A 24,716-nucleotide genomic window follows, 5' to 3' on the forward strand; every position below is an offset into this window, starting at 1 on the left:
TTAACGGCAACAGAAATAAATAACGAGCTGGATTCCACTTTGGGAGACTCTTCTCCATCATTTTCAACAGTGAAGAAATGGGCTGCTGAATTTAAACGTGGCCGTTCGTCCATCTTTGACGATGAACGTTCGGGTCGCCCGAAAACCGCCACGAATGAGGAAATCATTCAAAAAATCCACGATAGCGTGTTAAATGATCGACGAGTAAAAGTGCGTGAGCTTTCTAACATTGCAAACATCTCAATAGATCGTGTTCACAATATCTTACATGAACATTTGCATATGAGAAAGCTCTCAGCGCGATGGGTGCCGCGTTTGTTAACGGTCGATCAGAAACGCATTCGAACGAACATTTCTCAAGAGTGCTTGGACTTGTTTAAACGCAATTCAACCGAATTTCTGCGACGATTTATCACTGTCGATGAAACATGGATTCACCATTACACGCCAGAGACGAAACAACAATCAAAACAATGGGTGGAAGCGGGTGGAAGTGCTCCAAAAACAGTTCCATCAGCCGGAAAAGTCATGGCGACTGTTTTTTGGGATTCGCAAGGTGTGGTGTTCATAGATTATCTAAAAAAAGGCAAAACCATCAAGGGGGAATATTATGCAGCATTGCTGGAGCAATTGAACGATGCTATTAAAACCAAACGTCCTCATTTGGCAAAGAAAAAAGTGCTTTTCCATCACGACAATGCACCCGCTCACACGTCTTCAATTGCAGTTGCAAAGCTCCATGAATTGCGTTTCGAATTGTTACCACACGCACCGTACTCGCCAGATTTAGCTCCCAGTGACTTCTTTTTGTTTCCGAATATGAAAAAATGGCTTGCTGGAAAAAAATTCACGTCAAATGCGGAGGTCATCGCTGAGACGGATGCTTATTTTGGAGGCTTAAGCAAATCGTATTATACTGAGGGTATAAAAAAATTAGAACATCGTTGGTCTAAATGTATTGAGTTGAAAGGGGACTATGTTGAAAAATAAAAAAGATTTTTGCTGGAAATCATGTGTTTTCTTTGCCAGGCCGAGAACTTTTCGAACTACCCTCGTACATAAACTGTATGTATATATAAAATACATCTTTGAATATACTTTTATTACATATTGTAATATATATTCAAATTATATATATGAAATGTATGTACTTAGAGATTATAAAACGCATGTATACATAATATATAGCAATGTATATGCATATTACAAACAGAAAAGTATATAAAAACTCTGTATCTACATTTCACATACACTGTACATACATAAACTACTATATGTATATGGGGCATTCCACGCCAAATCGGACACCATTTAGCTTTTGCATCGCCGATTTTTTTGAAAATTTTTTATGTTTTAGTATTGGTTGAAAGAGGCCTCCATGATTTTTTTCAATTTTTTTTGTCGAATGGTTTTCATGATATCGATTTTTCAAAAATTACGTTACTTTTTTTTTAGACGTCCATAAGTTTGCGAAAAATGGGCCAAATGGGACGTTTTTTTTTTTGAAATTTTTCTTTTTAAACGCACTTTTGATAAAAAATATCGAAAAAATTTTTCAAACCGTATTTCTATAAGATTTTCAAGTTTTAAATATAAATTGTTGATTTACGAAAAACACGTACTGATCGATTTTCTTAAAAATTTTTTGTAAAAAACTGTCATTCATTCTACAACTTTTAAGCCTAAGTAGATAATGGGATAACGATGGGATCTATTTTTTTTCGATTTTTCTATTTCCATATTTAAGTTATCCTTGTTGAAAAATATCTGGAAAAAAAATACTATACACAGGAGCTACTATTAATAATTATCTGACACATAGTGATTATTAATTAGTTCACAGATTGATTTCAGGAAAAAGATACAGGCGAAATAAAGTACTTATTATGCTTGATAAAGTTTTTTTTTATTCAGTAGCATTTATTTTCTCACACGGTTAAATATTTTATAAATTCGAGACAGATAACGAAAATTCTTTCAATCTCAAAGTGTCTTCTCCGTCTGGAATTACACAATTATATTTTTGCGTCCCTGTTATTGTCTTTGCTCTCATATATTGTTTGTCTAATGATTCTTTGGCTCGAATGTAATCTTCGTTAGAGAAGAATTGAGCATAAATATTTGGCAAAGAATTTGGTTTTATTGCCCAGTCATATAATTGTTGAGGAGTTGAAATTTGTATATATTGTGGTTTATTCAAATAAAAATTATCGGTCATCGTTCATTAAATGATTAAGATATATCTATTTTATTTAATAAATAACAATGACCGTTGCCGGTGAGCCTGAAAAAAAGATTAATATTTATTTTCAACACGGATAATTAAAATATGGAAATAAAAAAATCGAAAAAAAATAGATCCCATCGTTATCCCATTATCTACTTAGGCTTAAAAGTTGTGGAATGAATGACAGTTTTTTACAAAAAATTTTTAAGAAAATCGATCAGTACGTGTTTTTTGTAAATCAACAATTTATATTTAAAACTTGAAAATCTTATAGAAATACGGTTTGAAAAATTTTTTCGATATTTTTTATCAAAAGTGCGTTTAAAAAGAAAAATTTCAAAAAAAAAAACGTCCCATTTGGCCCATTTTTCGCAAACTTATGGACGTCTAAAAAAAAAGTAACGTAATTTTTGAAAAATCGATATCTTGAAAACGATTCGACAAAAAAAATTGAAAAAAATCATGGAGGCCTCTTTCAACCAATACTAAAACATAAAAAATTTTCAAAAAAATCGGCGATGCAAAAGCTAAATGGTGTCCGATTTGGCGTGGAATGCCCCATATATAAAATACAACTTTGAATATACTTATTACATATTGTAATGTATATTCAAATTATGTATATAAAATGTATGTATTTAGAGATTATAAAACGTATGTATATATGATATACAGCAATGTATATACATATTACATACAGTAAAGTTTATAAAAACTCTGTATCTACGTTTCACATATACTGTACATACATAAACTGTATGTACATATAAAATACATCAATGAATATACATAATACATATTGTAGTGTTTATCCAAATCATGTATATGAAATGTATGAATATGCAACATACAACATATTAATTTCATGTTATGGAAGTAAGCTGTATATTCATAGAATATTTAATGTTATATGGAATTCACATACATAATTAGTCTCATTCATAATTAGTCTATTACATCATTTAGCCACATATTTACATAAAATTATGATTAAGAGTTTTCCCGCTTCTCGTGGTCATGTTTCTAACAGTTATGATGTGGTTAAAAAATTATCTAATACATATTTCGACAATAATTTTAGATTGGTTTCGCTGGATGTGATTTCTTTTTTTACTAACATGTCGACTGATTTGATTATTGACAGTGTTTTTTCTAGATCGAGTAATATCTCACCAAATTGTGACATACCATTTAGTGAATTTCTCTTAGCAATAAAATTTATATTGGATTCATCCTTTTTTATTTTTAACGATATCATTTACAAACAATCCTTTGGCACCCCAATGAGCTCCCCCTTAACTCCTATCGTAGTAGACATAGTGTTACAGGATTTAGAAAATAAAGCGCTTATTTTTCTTAAAATTTACTCCTCCATTTTATTTACGGTATGTGGATGATGTTACCTTAGCCACTCCTCCTTCTTTTTTCAATCATACTCTTGACACCTTTAATTCTTTCCATTCTCGTCTACAATTTACAATGGAAATTGCTGAAGACAATAAAATCAATTTTTTAGATTTGACTTTAATATCAGACAATAACTTTATAATTTTTGATTGGTATCATAAAGATATCTTTTCAGGTAGATACCTGCACTTTTTGTCTCAGCATCTTCTTTGCCAAAAAAAAGGTACAATAATTGGTTTGATAGACAAGGTTTTCCGTTTGTCCCACCATATTTATCATTATAAAAATATCAAAATGGCTACATCAACATTCTTTTGAACAATGATATCCTTTGATATCCTTTAAATTTTATTTTTCAAACATGGTTGGACCGCCTTAAAGAACACTTTTCTAAATCAAATTCCTTAGTCAACAATACGTTTGTCACAAATACAAATGAACCCATTATGTTTTTCATTATACCATATGTTCCTTCAATTTCCGAGCGTTTCAAACATATCGTTAAAGATTTGGATGTTCGACTTTCATACTACAATATTAACAAAATGAGAAGTTTTATCAAGTTTCACAAGAACCATCTTCCTACCTCTAATTCCATAAATGTTACATACAAATTAAATTGCATCGTTTGCGATGCATCTTATGTTGGACAAACAAGCAGACAACTACACACAAAAAATCAACGAACATCGCAGTCATATTAGACGTAATACTAATACCTAATCTGTCATCACTAATCACAGGGTTGGTTTTGATCATGTTTTTAATTGGAATGAGGTGCAGATTTTAGATCGGGAATCTTTTTTGAATAAAAGATTAATTTCCGAAATGCTATTTATCAAAAGACAAAAAAAATGGTCTATATTTGCAAACGAATACAGAACGTTTACTAAAAATTTATCTAAACATTGTCAATAGTTTGTCAAAAATTTAACACAGTCTTCTAACATAACAAATAGGTCTGCGACTTTGCATATGTGTACATTTATATATTATTTGACTTGTTTTATCGTTTATAAATAAGCTACAGCTATCCGTTAAAGACTAGTCGATCATTGTCTTCGGAGATGTTTGGCTGTCTCTATTTGTCCCTAACGGCTTGTCATTGTTTTCGATGCCTGGAAGTAAGTCTTAATTTTGTAGTTCAATTTCTTAATTTTTTACTTTTAATTCCACACAAGTCTACATTCAGTTTATTTATTTATATTATTCTAATTTGCTGTTGATTTTTAAAAATTGACACAAAAAAAATTTTTTTCTATTTATTTATTAAAATTATTCCAATTTGTTCGACTTTTTTGGAAAAGTGACACACACAAAATTTTTTTTAACCTCTTAATCTTTTAAATTTAATTTTTATTGAATTTACTTTATCCTATCTTTGTTCATATTAGTTTATATTATTTATTTAATTTATTTCAATTTTTGTTTTTATTTCACTTTCTTTGACAAAAATATTTGACTGATTTTATTACACGCATCGTCAAAATAATGAGACACCGAGGAATTCATTATTTCTTTAGACGGCATACCTTATAACTGACTTCTATGTAAAACTTTGTTAATTCTTTTTGTTCATTACCATATGTCATTGTCACATTATCATATGTTGAAGATGGTCCAAAAATAGGGAAACCAAATAGTTGAAACGTTCGTAAACTTTTCTTTGTAATTTGTTCTATACTTTTGTTTGTATAATAAATTTGTTTGTATAATAAATAACAGTGTTATAAGATCGACACTTGACACTTATAATTTCATTTCAGACAAAATCGATATAATATCGGATATAAAAAAATAATATTTATATTATTTAACACTATTATTTATTACATTATTTAACAATATTAAGTATATCATCATAAATTTGTAAACAATTTATATTGCTCATTTTCTATTTTCACACATTCTAAAATTTAGTGGAAGAAAAAATATAATAAAATCTTTCTATCATACGTATATAACAATATAAATTAAATTGAATTATTAATCAATTGATATTGCTCAAGTATTATTACGCAAAAATGCCAATAATATATATGGACATTGATATAATTGAAATAGTTCAATTGGAATAATTTAATTGGAATAGATGGCAATTATTTTTCTAATTTTTATATATTTGTTATTGTATTATATATTTTTACATTTTTCACTTCTTAACGCATATTTTTTGAGAAACAATCGAACATAAATTAGAGTCGATTGATTTTAATCATTTTCAAATATATTCCACCTAATGGCGTTAATATAACAGACGATCGAGGATCGTTTATATAGGGAATTTGCGTTTTTTCGCAAATTTCAACTTTATAATTTCGCAATATTTTTATAAGTCCAATTTTTGTTTGATGAACAGCAAAGCGAGCACCTTAAAATAAAAAAATTATTACAAGTATAGTATTAAAGGTTTCAATTAAAAGTATCTAAAAATATAAAAAGTAAATACTATAAGAATAAACTTAAGCTTGTCAAGAGACATATTTAAATCTATTTTTTATTTCATTTTACCTATGCAATTTCTTGGTCCATCACCGAAAGGCAAATAAAACATCGAGTGTTTAATTTGCGCAACTTTGTCAGAAAATCTTTCTGGGTCAAATACATCTGGCTTCGGATAAATATCCGGATCTCGTTGAATTGCGTAAATTGGAATCCATATGTCCTGACCTTTTGGTATATTAACGTTGATATTATGAAAAGTATAACTTGATGTCGCTTTTCTTGTAAGTTGGACTAATGGAGGATATTTTCGTAAAGTTTCTATATTAAGAACAATGAAAAAGAAGTATAAAATGTGTTATAAAAATGCATTTTTCACTTGTATTAGAAATTAGCAATATATTATATTATAATAGTGTTGTAAATTGACACAGTGTATTATTCTTTTACTAAATTTCTTCTTTGATTGACGAACCTTTAAAAACCTTATCCAAGTAATTCATCTTTTTTACATTTTCATATTTAAAATTGCCATTATGTCTTATACATTCTTCATTAATTTCCTCACGCAGCTTCTTTTGTATTTCTTGATTTAATGCTAATTCATAAAGGGCATTACTCATAGCTGTTGATGAAGTTTCAAAGCCGGCAGCGAAAAATACGAATGCTTGAGCAGCTATTAGGTTTTCAGTTAAATCTAAAATGTAATATTCTTTTGTTATATATTAAAGAAATATTCTTTTCTTATTCGGCAATTAAAAATTATAATTTATCTGTCTATTTAACAGTTTAAATATTTTATGAACTTTATTAATATTCGTTACACGTAAACTGATGTTTTGTATATAAGAATCCATGATAAAAGACCAGTTATTACTTACCGATATTGCTTACTTTATCTGGATGTTTTTTTAAATCGCGCAATGTATCAATAAAATCGTGTCTAACAATATTATTCGTATCTCTGTAGTACATAGTCTCTACGACAACACGTGTAAAAAATTTGGTTACTTCTTTTATTGGTAAAATATAACTGAGTATATCGCAAAATCGCTTAGGCAGTAATTGTCTCATTCTTCTTTGTACAATATTTGTCCAAGTTGGCGCAAAGACCAGTCTTCCCATGTTGCGAAATTCGCTGTCTTCGTCCGACAAAGCATTCATTTCGATGCCAAAGGCACAAGTACCTATTACATCGGTTGTATACTTGGCTGTTAGCTCGCGACATTCTATGGGCTCGTTTTTGCTCGCTAGTTTTTCTATATATCGTTCAAATCGATCAGCGCACTGTGTTATTAAAGAGAACATTTCCTTTAATTTGCCAGATGTGAAAACAGGCGAAAGTCTTGTTCTCAATGGTCGCCATCTTTTAGGTTCTAAAGCGAAAAGATGTTGCGACAGCGGATCTAACTGTAATAAATATAAAATTATAATCAAATTTTTTATAATCAAATTTTCCAATTCAAAAATACATTTTATTAAATTATGCAAGAACTTACTCAAGACTATTGAAAATAAATTTTGTAATTGTTAATAAAAGTTATCATATAGGAAACGGAAAAATGTATTATAATTATTGGAAAATACGTTCCGTTTTTATATAATTCGAATATTATAATGTAGTTTAAAATATACATATTTGTAATTTATATTATTTTTTTCGAACGTACAAAAATACCTTTTCGTGAAAGAGAAATCCTCTATCGGCAAAATTAGTAAAATCTTTGATAAGAATATCCTTAATTAAATCTGGATCTTTTACGATAAGAGTTGGTGTCCTGTTAGCAAATATTCCAACCATGGGTTCATCTTTGTAATCGTTGTATATTTCCATCAAAAAATCAGGTAAGGATTTTTTCATAAGCATAATATCTTTAATATTACCGAATCCTGGTGTCGGTTGTGGACCGCGAATACCACGTGACTTCCAAAAACCAAAGTTCAATGTAAAGTAATAATACGCACCAAGAAATACAACGGCAATGCCGCATATTATTTCAAAAGATTCCATAACCTTGTAATTCAAATGCTGATCAATTGTCTCACACAATGTTAACTAAAACGAAGAAAAACAATATTCCGTCAAAAGAAAAATAAAATATTAAACAGTATAATAAATTTAGTGCATTTTTAATGAATCAAATGTTTACAAAAACTTGATTTAATTAAAGTTTATCGAATTTCTTATCAAAATTCCGTGGGATTGTCGACATGTTTATATTACAAAATGCTTAAAAATAAAAAAGCTAAATTAAAATAATTCTTTGAAATATGTTATTATTATTATTTGTTACGCTAAATATGCTATGCAAAAATTTACAAATCTTTTATATTACAAAATTCATTTTGAGACGAACGACATCTAAATAAGTGATAATGGTAATAAATTCGACGTACTTGAATGCAACAGCAATTGAACTCTGGCACTTATAGCTCCATGTTATCTCAGCTCTCAGCCAACTAACTTGTAACATTGGCTGCTACGATCCAAGCTCAGTCAATTTATAAAAGTATGTGTGTGATGTATGATAATATCAATTATTATCATCACTACAAGGCGATGTGTAATCAACATTGTCAACACAAGGAGAATGAGTACATGAATTCAGGAATTATATTTGTAATATATATTCATCTTTCGCATTTACAATGCTCCACTTAAATTAATGATGAATTGTATATTAAAATAACAATTGATAATGCAACATGATTAGATAATACTTTTTTAAATACATCATCATACATGAATGCTAATGTACACAAAATGCTCTATGACGCTATACAATTTCAAGTAATATAATAATTAATCGTTTTTCACCTAAGATAGTTTGATAGTTATTAATTGTGTAAGACAAAAATTGGAATATAAAATTATATCAGATATATTGAATTAATAATTGCTATATCTTTTTAGTTAAATTAAAGATAGATATTTTATATTGATAAAATATATAAAAATATGTGAATTGAAAAAATATGTAAATTACGTCTAGGCGACTCCACGATTCCTTCCTTTCACGAAGTTGCGACAACGATCGTTTGATTAGTGATAAGCAAAATCATTCAAATAAAGCCTTTTGCGCCTCATAATAATCTATATTTGTCATTTAATATCTATGAATAATTACGAAAAAACACGCAAGAAATGCTAACAATGATGCAACACTGATTCCTTTAACAAATAATTATCTGAAAATAAAAAAAATATAGGCAGGGAAATAGAGAAATATATCGATAACAGAACAACATAGATCTCCCTCTGTAAATAGAAATAATAATATTTCGAAACTTAACAGCGAGGAAAATAAGAAATCGACGAATTTAGCTGTTCTAAATCGATAAATCTAATCAACAATAGCTAGATAAATTTTACAAAAATTCGAAACTTTAGTAAGAAATAGACACCTGAACAAATTTTGTTAATTTAAAATCTAATCGAAGAATAAGATACGTACTGGAAAAGTAAACTAAATCGTATATAAAAAGAGAAATTCGCAAAAAGCATTGGTCACTTCAGATTAGTCAGTTCAATCGCTCACTTCAGATCAGTTAGTTTAATCGGTCACTTTAGATCAGTCAATTCATCATTGGTTTTTAACAATCCATCCTCAGTTTGCATGATGCGGAAACACACTTTCGGTCATCGAACATCCTGTCACCAACGATGCTAAAAACCAGGAATTCACTGAGAATCGCAACTCAATCACTACTAGCGTCTTTTATTGCAAAATTGTAAGTCATGTAATGTGTACCTTCCAAAAAAAAATCTTACAATGGTAAAAAAAATACGCCAAGTACATAAAAAATATTCCACCTTGTATGCAACAAAACGTTTAATAAAAAAATGCTCTTATAATAAATAATTTATAAAAATTTTTTCTCAAAAAATATATATAATAATTTTCCTAAATATATAATTTTCCTTAAAAAAATCAAAACTAAATATGAAATCAATGATTAATTAGCCAAGTACATTGAAGCAATTGATAGAGATTTGTAATTTGAAATATTTGTCACAAATTCAATCTTGCATTTATATATTAGATTCTCGACAAAATAAAAATGATTTTCAAAATAAGTTCCAAGTAAATTTGGAACTAAAAAAATTAAGACCAAAACAACTTACAAAAACTTGGCGTGCTCGGGTCATATTATAATTCACACTTGTACTAAATCATTTATTAATTGCCATCCGGTATATTATTATATATTATACGTCAAAATTATTGATTTAATTAAGTTTTTATCATTACATATTTACTATTATAGATTTCATTATTATTGCATTATTATTTATTATAAAATAAAATTTTGTTTCACGTATGAAGAATTAAAGAAAATTTTAGAAGTTCAGATTTAATTAAAATAAAAGATGCTGCAATTCTGTCATTGTATTAGATTTCTATCTTAAATAAAATGAAATTTAAAGTGAAATTTAGCCATTACTAGCTTTAAAGAGAAAAAAAAGGAGTTAAAAATTCGAAAACTTAAACATATATATATATATATATATATATATATATATATATATATATATATATATATATATACAGGGTGGGGAAAAAGTATGGAAGCAAACAATTATTTCCGAAACTATTCATTTTTCGACAAAATGTCTTAGACATAATTTTTATGGTATGAAAAGATGTATTATGTGGCATAGACGGCATGACCTTGAAATGTCCCTTACGAGCTGCATACAAATAACGTAAAAAATTTCAAATGGAACTCGTCAGTTTTTGTTACAGATTCTTGTAGCTGATGTCGAAACGTTTACAAAACACTGCATATGAGCCCCATTCCCTTAAAAACACTCCCAGTTACGAAACAATTGTGATACAAACAATTTGTATGCACATTGACATTGCTTACTGATTTCGCATCATGACGTTCAGTTGCGTCCACTAATAACATGTAATTGTACCTGTTGTCATATGATACACTGTCTATGAGTATTCATAGAATCTTTTTGATTTCTTGATCATCGCTACCTTATTTATTATTATCATTTATTTTATCCTTAAAAAAGTAGTGTCAATTGGCATACAAGTTTCGGATATTGTGTTTTGAAAATTTGCTATTTTTGTCGTTTTCTATCATAGGAATTGTTACTGATTTTCATTTCTGTAATTTCAAATGTTATTTTCACGATGTACGCCTTAACTGATTCTACGAACTTCGCGTGTCTTTCGTATCGGCAGAAATGATCGAAGCGGGTTATTCTCCATTTGTTGCAGTAATCGTTACTGTTGTACTGATCTCTCATAATGACGTTCAGTCGCGTTACACACATTCATGTAATCACACGTACGCTGTCTATTTTCAATTTCGTCGATATGAATTATCACAATTGTTTCGTAATTGGGAGTGTTTTTAAGGGAATGGGGCTCATATGCAGTATTTTGTAAACGTTTCGACATTAGCTACAAGAATCTGTAACAAAAACTGACGAGTTCCATTTGAAATTTTTTACGTTATTTGTATGCAGCTCGTAAGGGTCATTTCAAGGTCATGCCGTCTATGCCACATAATACATCTTTTCATACTATAAAAATTATGTCTAAGACATTTTGTCGAAAAATGAATAGTTTCGGAAATAATTGTTGCTTCCATACTTTTTCCCCACTCTGTATATACAGGGTGTCCCTGAGCATGTGCTCACTCATTTGTAAAAAGATAGAGCGCAATAAATTAAATAAAGAAATTCTGTTATATGTAACGATTTTTGTAATAACAATCGAAATATTAATTATTGAAATCGGACGAATGAGAGAAGCGCTCGAACGCTCGAGCTATAGCACGGCTCACCGTGTGAGACATTGCCTGCCAGCACGCAGCGGGAGGAGGGACAGCGCGCCGTGGTTACCGCTATCGCCATTCTCACGTTTCATTGCATCGCATCAAGACTCGCATCTCGCGTCTCATTTCTGGCATTGTTTGGCGCGCTGTCCCTCCTCCCGCCGCGTGCCGGCAGGCAATGTCTGACACGGTGGGCCGTGCTATAGCTCGAGCGCTCGAGCGCTTCTCTCATTCGTCCGATTTCAATAATTAATATTTCGATTGTTATTACAAAAATCGTTACATATAATAGGATTTCTTTATTTAATTTACTGCGCTCTATCTTTTTACAAATGAGTGAGCACATGCTCAGGGACACCCTGTATATATATATATATATATATATATATATATATTGTAAAATATTTATGTACACCCGTTATCTGATATTTATTGTACACCCGGTATGTGGGCTTGCGTGCTGCTGAGTCATGTATAGGATGCGCGCGCACGATTACGTCAATATCGATATTCCGCCAGGATCGATATAAAGAGGTCCTGTGGAATCCGAAGCTCTTCGCCTTCTCTTCTTCCTTCTGCGCTCTTCCGTTTTGCTCCTTCGCGATCATCATTACGCAGTACGCATTTTTACGTATCAGTATTACGTGGTTACCGTCTTTTAATCTGTATCGGTTATTTGAGTGAATTTAATTAAATTGTGTGTGCTCTGTGCATCATTGTTATATATTTCATCCTGACAAACATCCTGACAATATTCCTGCATCGTGTATCATCATAGACGACGTAATAAGATAATCTTATCTGACTCTATATCTCACGGTATAATTACATCATCTCTATCGGAGTATCATCTCTGTCAGCATCAACAGCTATCTTACAATATATATCGATACGCAACAAACTTATATTAAACTTTTACTTATATTACTTATATATATATATATATATATATATATATATATATATATATATAAGCCGTTTATTTTGAAAGTGGCCTAAGTCCATTTGTCAATTATTTCCGGTTGCCCGTGGTTACATGTACAACTTCAAGTTATTTATCAATAAAGCATTTGAGGTTACTTATATTCCGAGAAGATACGATAATTCTGGACACATAAATTTTCAGAGTTAGTTCAATAAGTGAGCCGTTTACTTTGAAAGTGGCCTAAGTCCAGTTATACTTAAATTGTGGCGTCCCTGACGCTCGCCACATCGAGCGCGATCTCAGGAAGCGCCGACCTGACGCTCGCCACATCGAGCACGTTCTCGGGAAGCGCTGACTAGAATCATGAAGTTGGCGCAACATCAGTTTTAATTAATGCCGCTGAAAGGCGCGGCAGATTAAGATAATTTTCTCGCTATCGGAAAACATTGAAAAGTGTATATAAGAAGATGCGGTCAACGACTTATCAATCACTTGTAACCTCGCAACAAATAGCTTATAGCTATTCAGCGAATTCTCTTTTGACCCTTGTGATTATTCTCTCCTCCGAGACCTTCGAGATTCTCCGAGACCTTCCAGATCTACGAGATCCACGAGATCTCCAGATCTTCCAGAACCTCGAGTCATCCAGATCTTCGAGAACCTCAAGTCCTCCAGATCCTCCAGATCTTCGAGAACCTCGAGTCCTCCAGATCCTCCAGATCTTCGAGAACCTCGAGTCATCCAGATCCTCCAGATCTTCGAGAACCTCGAGTCCTCCAGATCCTCCAGATCTTCGAGATCCTCGAGTCCTCAAGATCCTCTAGACCTTCAAGAACCTCGAGTCTCCCAGATCCTTCAGACTCTCGAGTCTTCAAGATTCTCTAGACCTTCTAGATCCTCGAGATGTCCAGATCCTGCCTAATCTTCCAGACCATCAATACCTCCGAGACCTACTAGATCTTCAAGATCTCCAAGATCTTCCAGATCTACTAGACCATCCAGATCTTCGGAGATCTTCCTCTATGGCCACTGACCCTCGGAAAGTTATCCAGTTTCTTCCCTGGAAACTTATACCAATAGACTTGGTCGAAAGAAGATTCTCTCGAAGATTTTCTCCCATCCCGGTGACTCCTAGAGCATCTCCACCAAGGACTCCTCGTTCCTTCAACAGAAAATCTAGGGGAACTCAAACCGAAGCAAGAAATAGTCGAGGAGAAAAACTAGCGAAGATTAGGATAACTAAGACCTCGCCAAGAATAACTTGGCAACCAAAAATCATTGAAATAAATAATAATGTAAATAAATAATAAATAAATATTAATGTAAAAAAAGTCCACAAAACTGGTGACCCCGACATGGACGGAGATAACCAACAAATTGGCCGCCTCGCAATCAAGGCACCTCCTTTCTGGCCTGAAGAACCTGAACTCTGGTTTGCTCAACTAGAAGGCCAATTTACACTAGGAGGAATAACACAAGACGCAACAAAATATTTATATGTTATAGCACACATTGAAACTAAGTACGCTCGGGAAGTAAGAGACATTATTACGCAACCCCCGGAAGCCGGAAAATATGAAACAATTAAAAAAGCACTTATACAACGTTTGACAATCACTCAAGAACAACGAACTCGCCAATTACTTGAGCATGAAGAGTTAGGTGATAGAAAACCATCTCAATTCCTACGACATTTGCGAACACTTGCCGGATCGAATATACCGGAACATCTTCTCCGCACTTTATAGATTGGACGACTGCCCTCACAAATGCAAATCATATTAACAACAAGGTCAGAAGACAGACTAGAGGAAGTTGCTGAACAAGCCGACCGAATTGCCAAAGTAACAAACCGATCAATAGCAGCTACTACAAACAGTACTACCGAAAAACAGACGCTAGAGGAACAAATAAAAAAATTAACTGAGCAAGTCGCAAAGTTAAGTAGAAGACAATTTAATCGCTCTAGAAGCCGATCCAGAAATTGGTCGCCAAGAAGACGATCGCAGAGTAAATCACAGAATCAAACAAGTCAAGAAGACGAGGAAACCTTATTACTGACGTTTCGGAAACAAGGCTAATAAATGCCAGCAACCTTGCAAATTCAAAAAGGAAAACGAAGAGGAGAGTCATTAATGGCGGCAAATGACTCGAATCCTCATATTTGCCGCCTCATAATCACAGATATCAAAACCAAAGTCCCATACCTAATAGACACGGGATCAGATGTCAGCGTCTATCCTCGCAAATTAGTCCAAGGTCCGCTTTGGTCAAGCGCATATCAACTTTACGCAGCTAATGTAACGATTATACGCACCTTTGGACAAATAACGCTGGAACCAAATTTTGGACTAAGGAGAACATTCCTTTGGCGGTTTATCATAGCTTATGTCACACAACCACTCATCGGCGCTGATTTTCTATCTTTTTACCACCTGCTTCCAGACTTACAAAAAGGACGACTAATCGACGGGAAAACAGGACTGTTTACACAAAAACTTAAACCCGTTGGCGAGAAGGGGAACATCAGCTCCATCAAAATTTTACCAAAACGGATAAAATACCGTAACCTTCTCGCGGAATTTCCCGACATAACTAAATTAGGCGGAGTCAGAAAAGAAACTCGACACTCAACAGTCCACTACATCAAAACCACGGCAGGTCCACCAGAAGGATGCCGCCCCCGCCGTTTAGCTCCCGACAAATTAAAAGCAGCCAAAGCTGAGTTCGATCTTTTACTGAACGAAGGGATAATTCAACCTTCAAAAAGCCCCTGGGCCTCTCCTCTCCATATGGCACCCAAAAAAAAAAATTCTTGGCGACCTTGCGGAGATTATAGAAAATTAAACGCAAGAACCGTACCAGACAGATACCCAATACCTCACATAGAAGATTTCACGCAGACGTTAGAAGGCAAAAGAGTATTTTCAACCTTAGACTTGGTTAGAGCATACAATCAAATACCTGTACATGAAGAAGATATTCCCAAAACGGCAATGCAACTCCTTTCGGCCTTTTTGAATACAAATATATGCCTTTTGGATTACGCAACGCAGCTCAAATATTCCAGCGTTTCATTAACGAAGTCTTGCATGGACTAGATTTTTGCTATACATATATTGACGACATCCTCGTGGAATCTAAATCAGAAGAAGAACATGAAACACATCTACGGGAAGTATTCCAGCGTTTAGACAAATACGGCCTAATTATAAATCAAACAAAATGCATTTTCGGGGAAAACCAAGTAAAGTTCTTAGGATATTTGGTTACAGCAGAAGGAACCAAACCTTTTCCTGAAAAAGTGAAGGCAATTGAAAATTTCCCAAAACCCAAGACAGTTAAAGAAATGCGTCAATTCCTAGGAATGTCAAACTTTTACAGAAGATTCATTCCTGGGGCAGCTGAGGACCAAGCCAAGTTAAATAAAACACTATCTGGCACTTTTAAAAAAAAGAAAGCACCCATTATGTGGACTCAAGATTTAGAACAAGCTTTCGAAAAAACAAAAAAGAGTTTATCCCGAGCTACACTCCTAGCTCATCCGGACCCTCAGGCTGAGTTAGCTCTAACTACTGATGCCTCCGATAACGCTATGGGAGCAGTAATACAACAAAGAATCGGAAAAGATTGGCAACCTCTGGCTTTCATGAGTAAAAAATTTAGTCCAGCACAACGAAAATACAGTCCTTACGACAGGGAGCTGTTAGCGATTTATTTAGCAGTTAGACAATACCGGCATCTCCTAGAAGGACGAAATTTTATAATTTATACTGACCACAAACAATTTATACTGACCACCTCTCATTTACGCTTTTAACAAAGATCCGCTCCGTAGTTCTCCACGTCAAGCACGCCATTTGGAATTTATTGGGCAATTTTCCACGAATATTGAACACATTTCCGGGAAAGAAAACATAACAGCAGATACCCTATCAAGAGTGGAAAGCATTCATAACGCGATAAACTTCGAAGAGCTAGCTAAATCACAAGAGGACGATGTAGAGCTCCTGGAACTTCTGCATGGGAGTGGAACTCTAAAATTAAAAAAAGTATCAATTCCAGGAACAGAGATCACGCTATTTTGTGATGAAGAATCAAAATTCTCACGTCCATTTATAACTAGACCATTCCGAAGAAAAGTTTTCCAATCGTTGCATGGTCTTTCACACCCTGGGATCAAAGCAACTGCAAAACTAATAATGCAACGTTTCGTTTGGCCAGGAGTTCAACGCGATTGCCGCAAATGAGCGCAAGCCTGTCTTCAATGCCAAAAAGCAAAAATTACCAGGCATAATAAAGCACCAATCGGAAATTTCCAAGTTCCTTCAAGACGTTTCGAACACATGCACGTCGATATCATTGGACCTATGCCATCCTCCAAAGGACATCGATACTGCCTTACAATAATAGACAGATTTACAAGATGGCCTGAAGCGATACCACTTCCAGACATTTCAGCAAACACTATAGCAACAGTCATTTTTTCAAACTGGATGGCAAGATTTGGCATACCGTTACGCATAACTACTGACCAAGGCCGACAGTTTGAAGCAGAATTATTCAAACGTTTGATGCAAATAACCGGCTCCACGCATCTTAGGACCACAGCATACCACCCAGCAGCAAACGGTTTAGTAGAACGTTTCCATAGACAACTAAAAACAGCTTTTAAATGTCATCAAACAGAAAATTGGGTTGAAATTTTGCCTGTAATATTAATGGGAATTAGAGCAGCATGGAAAGAGGATCTGCAAGCAACAACAGCAGAAATGGTTTATGGAGAGCCAATCAAATTGCCAGGCCAATTCTTACAAAAAAATATTCCTGAAGTTCTTGAAGAAAACCAAGGGGAAGTTTTGGAAGAACTTAGGAAAAACATACAAAAATTAAAACCTCAAGAGATCAAAAGACACGGAGGAACAACTACCTTCATTTTCAAAGATATGAGAACAACAACACATGTTTTTGTGCGTAACGAGACACTTGGGGGAGGCCTTCGATCTCCGTATGAAGGGCCTTATAGAGTACTAAAAAGAAACGAAAAAGTTATCACTATCAACAAGAATGGCAAGAATATCAATGTGTCCATAGATAGAGTTAAACCAGCTTACATCCTTGAAGAAGATGATATCTTAACAAATCAACAGAAAATAACGGATAAACCGCAACCAGAAAAACTTCGGACGCGCAGCGGTCGGACTTCCAAACCACCGGTCCGTTTTCAAATCCCTAACTAATATACAGCGGAGGGGGTCGTGTGGCGTCCCTGACGCTCGCCACATCGAGCGCGATCTCAGGAAGCGCTGACCTGACGCTCGCCACATCGAGCACGTTCTCGGGAAGCGCTGACTAGAATCATGAAGTTGGCGCAACATCAGTTTTAATTAATGCCGCTGAAAGGCGCGGCAGATTAAGATAATTTTCTCGCTATCGGAAAACATTGAAAAGTGTATATAAGAAGATGCGGTCAACGACTTATCAATCACTTGTAACCTCGCAACAAATAGCTTATAGCTATTCAGCGAATTCTCTTTTGACCCTTGTGATTATTCTCTCCTCCGAGACCTTCGAGATTCTCCGAAACCTTCCATCTACGAGATCCACGAGATCTCCAGATCTTCCAGAACCTCGAGTCATCCAGATCTTCGAGAACCTCGAGTCCTCCAGATTCTCCAGATCTTCAAGAACCTCGAGTCATCCAGATCCTCCAGATCTTCGAGAACCTCGAGTCCTCCAGATCCTCCAGATCTTCGAGAACCTCGAGTCATCGAGATCCTCCAGATCTTCGAGAACCTCGAGTCCTCCAGATCCTCCAGATCTTCGAGATCCTCGAGTCCTCAAGATCCTCTAGACCTTCAAGAACCTCGAGTCTCCCAGATCCTTCAGACTCTCGAGTCTTCAAGATCCTCTAGACCTTCTAGATCCCCGAGACGTCCAGATCCTGCCTAATCTTCCAGACCATCAATACCTCCGAGACCTACTAGATCTTCAAGATCTCCAAGATCTTCCAGATCTACTAGACCATCCAGATCTTCGGAGATCTTCCTCTATGGCCACTGACCCTCGGAAAGTTATCCAGTTTCTTCCCTGGAAACTTATACCAATAGACCTGGTCGAAAGAAGATTCTCTCGAAGATTTTCTCCCATCCCGGTGACTCCTAGAGCATCTCCACCAAGGACTCCTCGTTCCTCCAACAGAAAATCTAGGGGAACTCAAACCGAAGCAAGAAATAGTCGAGGAGAAAAACTAGCGAAGATTAGGATAACTAAGACCTCGCCAAGAATAACTTGGCAACCAAAAATCATTGAAATAAATAATAATGTAAATAAATAATAAATAAATATTAATGTAAAAAAGTCCACATAAATTAAGATATTAATTATTGATAATGTCCGAAGGCAGTGATGAAGGTAATTTTAATTAATTAGTATTTAACAAGTTAATCTCAGTTTTTGGACAATTGCATTAGTTGAATAATCAGTACGTTTAATTAATGCAGTTAAACAAATTAAATATAAAACTTAAAATTTAATATTAAATTTTAGAAATTATTTCACCCATGGGGAAGAACAAAACGACAAGACCATTTAGTTCAGATAGTGAAGAAGAATTAGTAACTAATGATTTCAAAGAAAATCGAAAAAGAAAGAGAATTATAGAACAATATTCGTCTTCAGGGGATGAAGATACAAATAACAATGGAGAAAAGATTGATGAAACATACATCCAAAAAGTGCGAAAGATTAAACGGAATTCAGGAAAAAGATATTGTACTCAAATCGGAAATATTGTCCCTTCAAAAGTTTTCCAAAACAAAGATTGCCGTTGTCGAAAAGCTTGCATAAAAAATTACGTAGAAGAAGAAAGAAAGAATATTTTTGAGAAGTTTTGGTATTTGGGAGATTTTAATAAACAAAATGTATTGCTTTACGAAACTGTCGAGCGCAAAATTGTGAAACGAAGCGTCAAAAAAACGGAAAAGGTTCGTCAAGAAATTGGAGTTTTAGGTATTTGTTAAATTCTAAAAACGGAAAAGTTCCCGTCTGTAAAAAATTCTTTTTGGATACCTTTAAAGTAAGAAGGACGCTTAAAATGTATTAAACTCTGCAAATGTGGGAAATGATTTACGTGGGCGTATGGTTGGATCATCAAGAAAAATTTCTGAGGAAGAGAAAAAGCACGTCCAAAACCATATTAAAAGTTTTCCTAAATTTGAATCCCATTATACCAGATCTCATAATCCTAATAGAAGATATCTACATCCTGATCTAACTTTTAGGAAAATGTTTAATTTATACGAGCTTCATTGCAAGGGAAATAAAATAGATAGATAGATAGATAGATAGATTTTATTCTTGCCCTTTACGGGGTACAAGAGGACCACCGTTCCTCTTACAAATCTCTCTTTTACATATTCCTTCTCTCTCTCTACTCTCGCTCCCTACTACCGCACGCCGCCGCCGCACGCCGCCGCCGCACGCCACCTCCGCACGCCACCTCCGCACGCCATCGCTACCCTACTCTCTCTCCTCTCTCTCCCTCTTTCCGCCAGACCATTCTCTCTCTCTCTCACTCTCTCTCTCTCTCCCACTCGCTCCGTCCACTGTCCGTTTGTCTCTCGTCTCTCCCCCCTCTCCAACCTCCCTCAGCTTCTGCAGTCTCCTCATCCATCCTTCCCCCCTTCCATCCTCTTCCAGAATCTCCAGTATCTTCTCTCTCCCCCCCTCTCCCTCCTCTCTCATGCATACCTCCACCACATGTTCCCACGATTCTTCTTCCCAACCGCATATCCTACACCTCCTCCCCTCCTCCCCTTCCTAATATCTCCCTTCCCTCATTTCACTCCCCAATCTAAACCTCGCTATCATTATCATCCTTCCCTCCCTCCCCTTTTCTTTCAAATATTCCGGTATCCCTACCACTCTCACCTCCTTATACCATCTATTCCATATAGACTTCTCCACCCTCTCGAATCTCCCCTGCTGTTGAATCTCTATATCCCTCCTCTCTATCTCCTCTCGTATTCCCCTTCCTTCCTCCCTCTTCCTCCTCACCCACTCCGTTGATACACCCCTCTCCCTATAAAAATCCCTTCTTTGCCTTTCCCATTTTGACATCCCCTCCTCCCCCCTTCCCTTTATCTCTTCCCAACACCTCCTTGTCCACTCCCCCCCTCCTCCTCTCTCTAGTTTCTCCTCATACTCCACCGCCCTCCTCCCTAGTCTCGTTTTCATCTTTTCCCTTTTCCCCTCCTCCCTCAACATATACCCCGGTGTCCTCCCATCCACTCCTAATACCCACCTCATGTACCTCTCCTGTATTCTCTCAATCTTGTCCCATTTCTTCCACCCCCACACCTCCGCCCCAAACCCTATTACACTCCCTACCAACCATTCAAATATTTTCATTCTTCTTTCCCAATCACCACCAAACCTCCTCTTCCCTATTCCCCATATTTGCCCCATTACCCCCATCGCTTTCTTCACCCTCTCCTCCACCTGCGCCTCTTGCCCTCCTCCTCTCCTGAACCTATATCCTAAGTATTTAGCCTCCTTCACTTCCTCTATCTCCTTTCCCTTCCACCACCACTTCCCCTTCCTTCCTCTTCCCCTCCTCCCCCCAAACCTCATCACCTTTGTTTTCTCCGCATTCAGTACTAAACCTTTCCTATCCAAGTACTTCTCCAACCTCCTCATCAACCATCTCATTCCCTCCTCGTCCTCCGCCAATATCACTAAATCGTCTGCATATCCTAGTACCTTTAATTTCCCTCTCCCCAACCTCACTCCCCCAACTTCATCTTTCCCCAACCCCTCCTCTATATCATTAGGTTGAATAGCAACGGGCTCAATGGACACCCCTGCCTGACCCCCTTCACCGTCCAAAACTTTTTCCCCATTCTCCCTCCTACTCTCACTGTGCTCCTCGTCTCCTCATAGATCTCTATCACCCTCTTTCTTAATCTTGTACTAACCCCCCTCTCTTTCATACACCTTCCCAATATCCCCCTATCCACTGAGTCAAATGCTGCCTTCAAGTCCACAAACGTCGCCACGATCTTCTTCCCCCTTGCTAATTCTCTCTCTACTACATAATTTAGTGTATAAATATTATCTATCACTCCTCTCCCCTTCCTAAACCCTACCTGCCCCTCCGGCAGCATCCCCTTCTCTTCCATCTCCCCTCTCAGCTTTTCCGCCAGTATCGTCGCATATATCTTATATGCTGTCGGCATCAACGTCACCCCCCTATGGTCCCCCACCTCTTCCGCCCCTCTCTTCTTCGCTATCGGCACTATCACCCCATCCTTCCACCTCTCCGGAAACCCTCCTCCGTCCCACACTCTCCTACATATCTCCCCTATCCCCCTTCTCACTCCCTGCCCACCCCACAATCACACCTCATTCTGTAATCCGTCCTCCCCTGCTGCCTTCCCTTTTTTCAGCTTCCTAATTGCCCTTTCCACTTCCTCCGCTCTCAAACTCTCCCCCTCCCCTTCTTCCTCTCCTACTTCCCTTCCTCCTACCATTCCTTTCCCCAATTCCCCTTCTCCCTCCGCACCCTCCAGCAACCCCCTAAAATAACTGTCCCATTCTTCCATCTTTATCCCCTTATTCACCTCCACCGTCCTCCTTCTCTCCCTATTGATTACCCTCCATACCTGCTCCTGCGTCCTCGCCTTCCTCGCTTCCTTCAACCATTCTTCGTTCCTTTGCCTCTTTTTTCTTTCACACAACTCCCTGTACTCCCTCCTCTCTCTCCCATAGTCCTCCCTATCCCTATTCCCCTTCCTCCATTCCTTCAATGTCCTCCTCACCTCCCTCTTCTTCCTTCTACATTCCCCGTCCCACCATCCTTTTCTACCTTCCCCCTTCCTCCTTTGCCTCTTCATCTTAATTGCACTCTTAATCCCCTCTATCAGCCTCTCTAGTTTTTCATCTACCCCCCCCTCTCCTATCTCTATCTCCTCTGTCTTATTCCTAAATTCTTCTTTTGCCTCCTCCGACCAGTCCACTCTTTCTACCCATTCCTCCTCCTCCTTCTTCCCTCTCCCTCCCCCCTTTTCCTCTCTCCCCAGCCATGCTGTCACCGATTGGTGATCCGAGTCTACTTCGTCTCCCACCTCTACTCTTTCTACCCTTTCCCACGCTCCCCTATCCCCCATCACGTAGTCAATCACCGTCTCTTCCCTCCCTCCCGTAAATGTCATCCTCCCCTCCTCATCCCCTTCTTTCGCTCCATTCATTATACCCCATCCCTCTCCCTCTACCCATTTCACCAACTCTACTCCCTTCCCATTCGTCATTTTGTCTTTCGAAATTCTTCCCCTTCCTTCTTCTCCCTCCTCCAACGCCCCTCCTTCCCCTGTTCTCGCGTTAAAATCCCCCCCCCACTATCCAACCTTTTTCCCCCTTTCTTTCCTCCACCTCTCTTTTTATCCTACTCAAAACCCTCCCTAACCCCTCCCCTATATACACCGTTCCCACCTTCCACCTTTCCCCTCCCCATTTTATCTCCCTTATCATTAGTCCTTCCTCCTCTATATACCCCTTCCCGCCTTCTAAACCTCTTCTGATCCCCATCCAAATACCTCCCTTTGCCCTTCCCCTCTTACCCTCCTTCTTCGCCCCCTGTATCTCCCATGCAAATTCCCCTGGCACTCTTCCCTTCCATTTTTTCCACTCCTCCTTCCCTACCCACGTTTCCACTAACCCCACAACATCCCACTCCTTAATTCTTTCCCAGAACTCCTCATCTTTCCCCCTTACCCCCGCCACATTCCAAAAACCGATTTTAATCCCTTTCCTTTCCTTCCTCTCTCCTCCCCTCTTCCTATCCCCCCTACTACCTCTTCCCTCTTCTCTCCCCCCTTCCCCCTCCTCCACCTCACCATCACTCTCTACTTTCCCCTCTTTTCTTCCTCTTCCCCCTCCCTTCTCTCTGCACTTACCTCTCCCCCGTCGCCTCCTCTCCAACTCCTCTCTTTTCCCCTTCCATCTACCACCTTCTCCTTTCCCTCCTCCCACTTCCACCATCTTCCTTCCATCCATATCCTCCCATATCTTACCCATACTCTCTTGTTCTCCATTCTCTCCATCCTCGCCATTTCTTCTAGCTTCCATTGCATCGCTCTCTCTTCTCTCGTCCAGTCATCCCCTATTCTTACCCTACTTCCTCTCAACTCTACCTTCTTTCTCATCACTTCCAATTTCCCTTCCCTATCCTCCATCTTGACTATCGCCATCCTTCTCTCCTTCCCACTTCCTCTTCCTAGCTCTTTAATCTCCTCTATCCTTGCTTTCACTCCTATCCTCCCCCATATCCTTCTAATTTCCTCCTCTATTCCCTCCCCCTTCACTTCTACCCCTTTTACTACCACATTCCTCCTCCTTCTCTCTCTCTCTTCTCCTTCCTTCCACTTTTCTAAATCTCTAATCTTCCCCTCCAGCTCCCCTCCTCTCTCCTCTCTCTCTCTTCTTTCCTTCCTCCTCTCCCTTCCATTCCCCTCCTTGCTCCCTCATCCCCTCCATTTCCCTCTTAATCTCCTCCATCTCTCTGCTTAACCCTTCCCTTTCCCTTCTCCATTCCTCCTCTCTTACCTGCATCTCCTCCTTCAACTTTCTAATCTCTTCCCTCAGGCCCTCCTTTTGTTCCCTCAGTTCCTTCCTCATCCCCTTCACCTCTCCCATCAATTCCTTGAACATGCTCCTTACCCCCTCATCCCTTATTGGCGACCTCTCCGTCATCCTACTCTTCTTAAAAACGTCCTCCTCTTCCCCTCCTCCTTCCTCCCCCTCTGCTCTTTTCCTCTTCACATACTCATCCATACTCCTCATGCTGCTTACACTCACGCTCCTCTCCCTCTCCACACCCCCCTCCGCATTCCTTGGTCGCCCCTGTCTCCTTTTAGT

At 36.9% G+C, this 24,716-nt stretch overlaps 2 protein-coding genes across 4 annotated transcripts; one reads left to right on the top strand and one right to left on the bottom strand.

The window, feature by feature from the left end:
• Positions 1–5,763: 5,763 nt before the first annotated feature.
• Positions 5,764–8,782, bottom strand: LOC105249508 (cytochrome P450 6A1). Of its 3 annotated transcripts, none has more exons than XM_011255035.3 (7): positions 8,474–8,781; positions 7,961–8,132; positions 7,755–7,854; positions 6,958–7,486; positions 6,552–6,773; positions 6,146–6,397; positions 5,764–6,005 (listed from the first exon to the last, which is right to left on the bottom strand). In XM_011255035.3, exons 2-7 carry the CDS (start codon positions 8,065–8,067, stop codon positions 5,830–5,832), a joined length of 1,386 nt encoding a protein of 461 aa, XP_011253337.1. In that variant the 5' UTR covers positions 8,068–8,132; positions 8,474–8,781; the 3' UTR covers positions 5,764–5,829. The 3 variants fall into 3 exon arrangements, with proteins under 3 accessions (XP_011253337.1, XP_011253335.1, XP_011253334.1); XM_011255033.3 differs by having other exon boundaries at positions 7,755–7,885; XM_011255032.3 differs by having other exon boundaries at positions 7,755–8,132; positions 8,474–8,782.
• Positions 8,783–16,908: 8,126 nt separating this feature from the next.
• On the top strand, positions 16,909–18,365 carry LOC112639976. The gene has a single exon (XM_025415563.1). The coding sequence runs from the start codon at positions 17,147–17,149 to the stop codon at positions 18,038–18,040; it is 894 nt and encodes a 297-aa protein (XP_025271348.1). The 5' UTR covers positions 16,909–17,146; the 3' UTR covers positions 18,041–18,365.
• Positions 18,366–24,716: the final 6,351 nt, after the last annotated feature.

This window comes from Camponotus floridanus, unplaced genomic scaffold (genome assembly GCF_003227725.1).
Source record: "Camponotus floridanus strain SB8 unplaced genomic scaffold, Cflo_v7.5 scaffold123, whole genome shotgun sequence".
In the NCBI taxonomy this organism is placed as follows: domain Eukaryota; kingdom Metazoa; phylum Arthropoda; class Insecta; order Hymenoptera; family Formicidae; genus Camponotus; species Camponotus floridanus.

What these genes read in the sequence shown, in the direction of transcription:
- LOC105249508 (XM_011255032.3), bottom strand. Translation starts at nt 8,087, where the DNA reads ATGGAATCTTTTGAAATAATATGCGGCATTGCCGTTGTATTTCTTGGT. An exon ending in GATTTCTCTTTCACGAAAAG is followed by an intron (nt 7,487 to 7,754) that starts GTATTTTTGTAC and finishes TATTTATTACAG; the next exon opens with TTAGATCCGCTGTCGCAACA. An exon ending in CTTGGATAAGGTTTTTAAAG is followed by an intron (nt 6,398 to 6,551) that starts GTTCGTCAATCA and finishes TTCTTAATATAG; the next exon opens with AAACTTTACGAAAATATCCT.
- LOC112639976 (XM_025415563.1), top strand. Translation starts at nt 17,147, where the DNA reads ATGCACGTCGATATCATTGGACCTATGCCATCCTCCAAAGGACATCGA.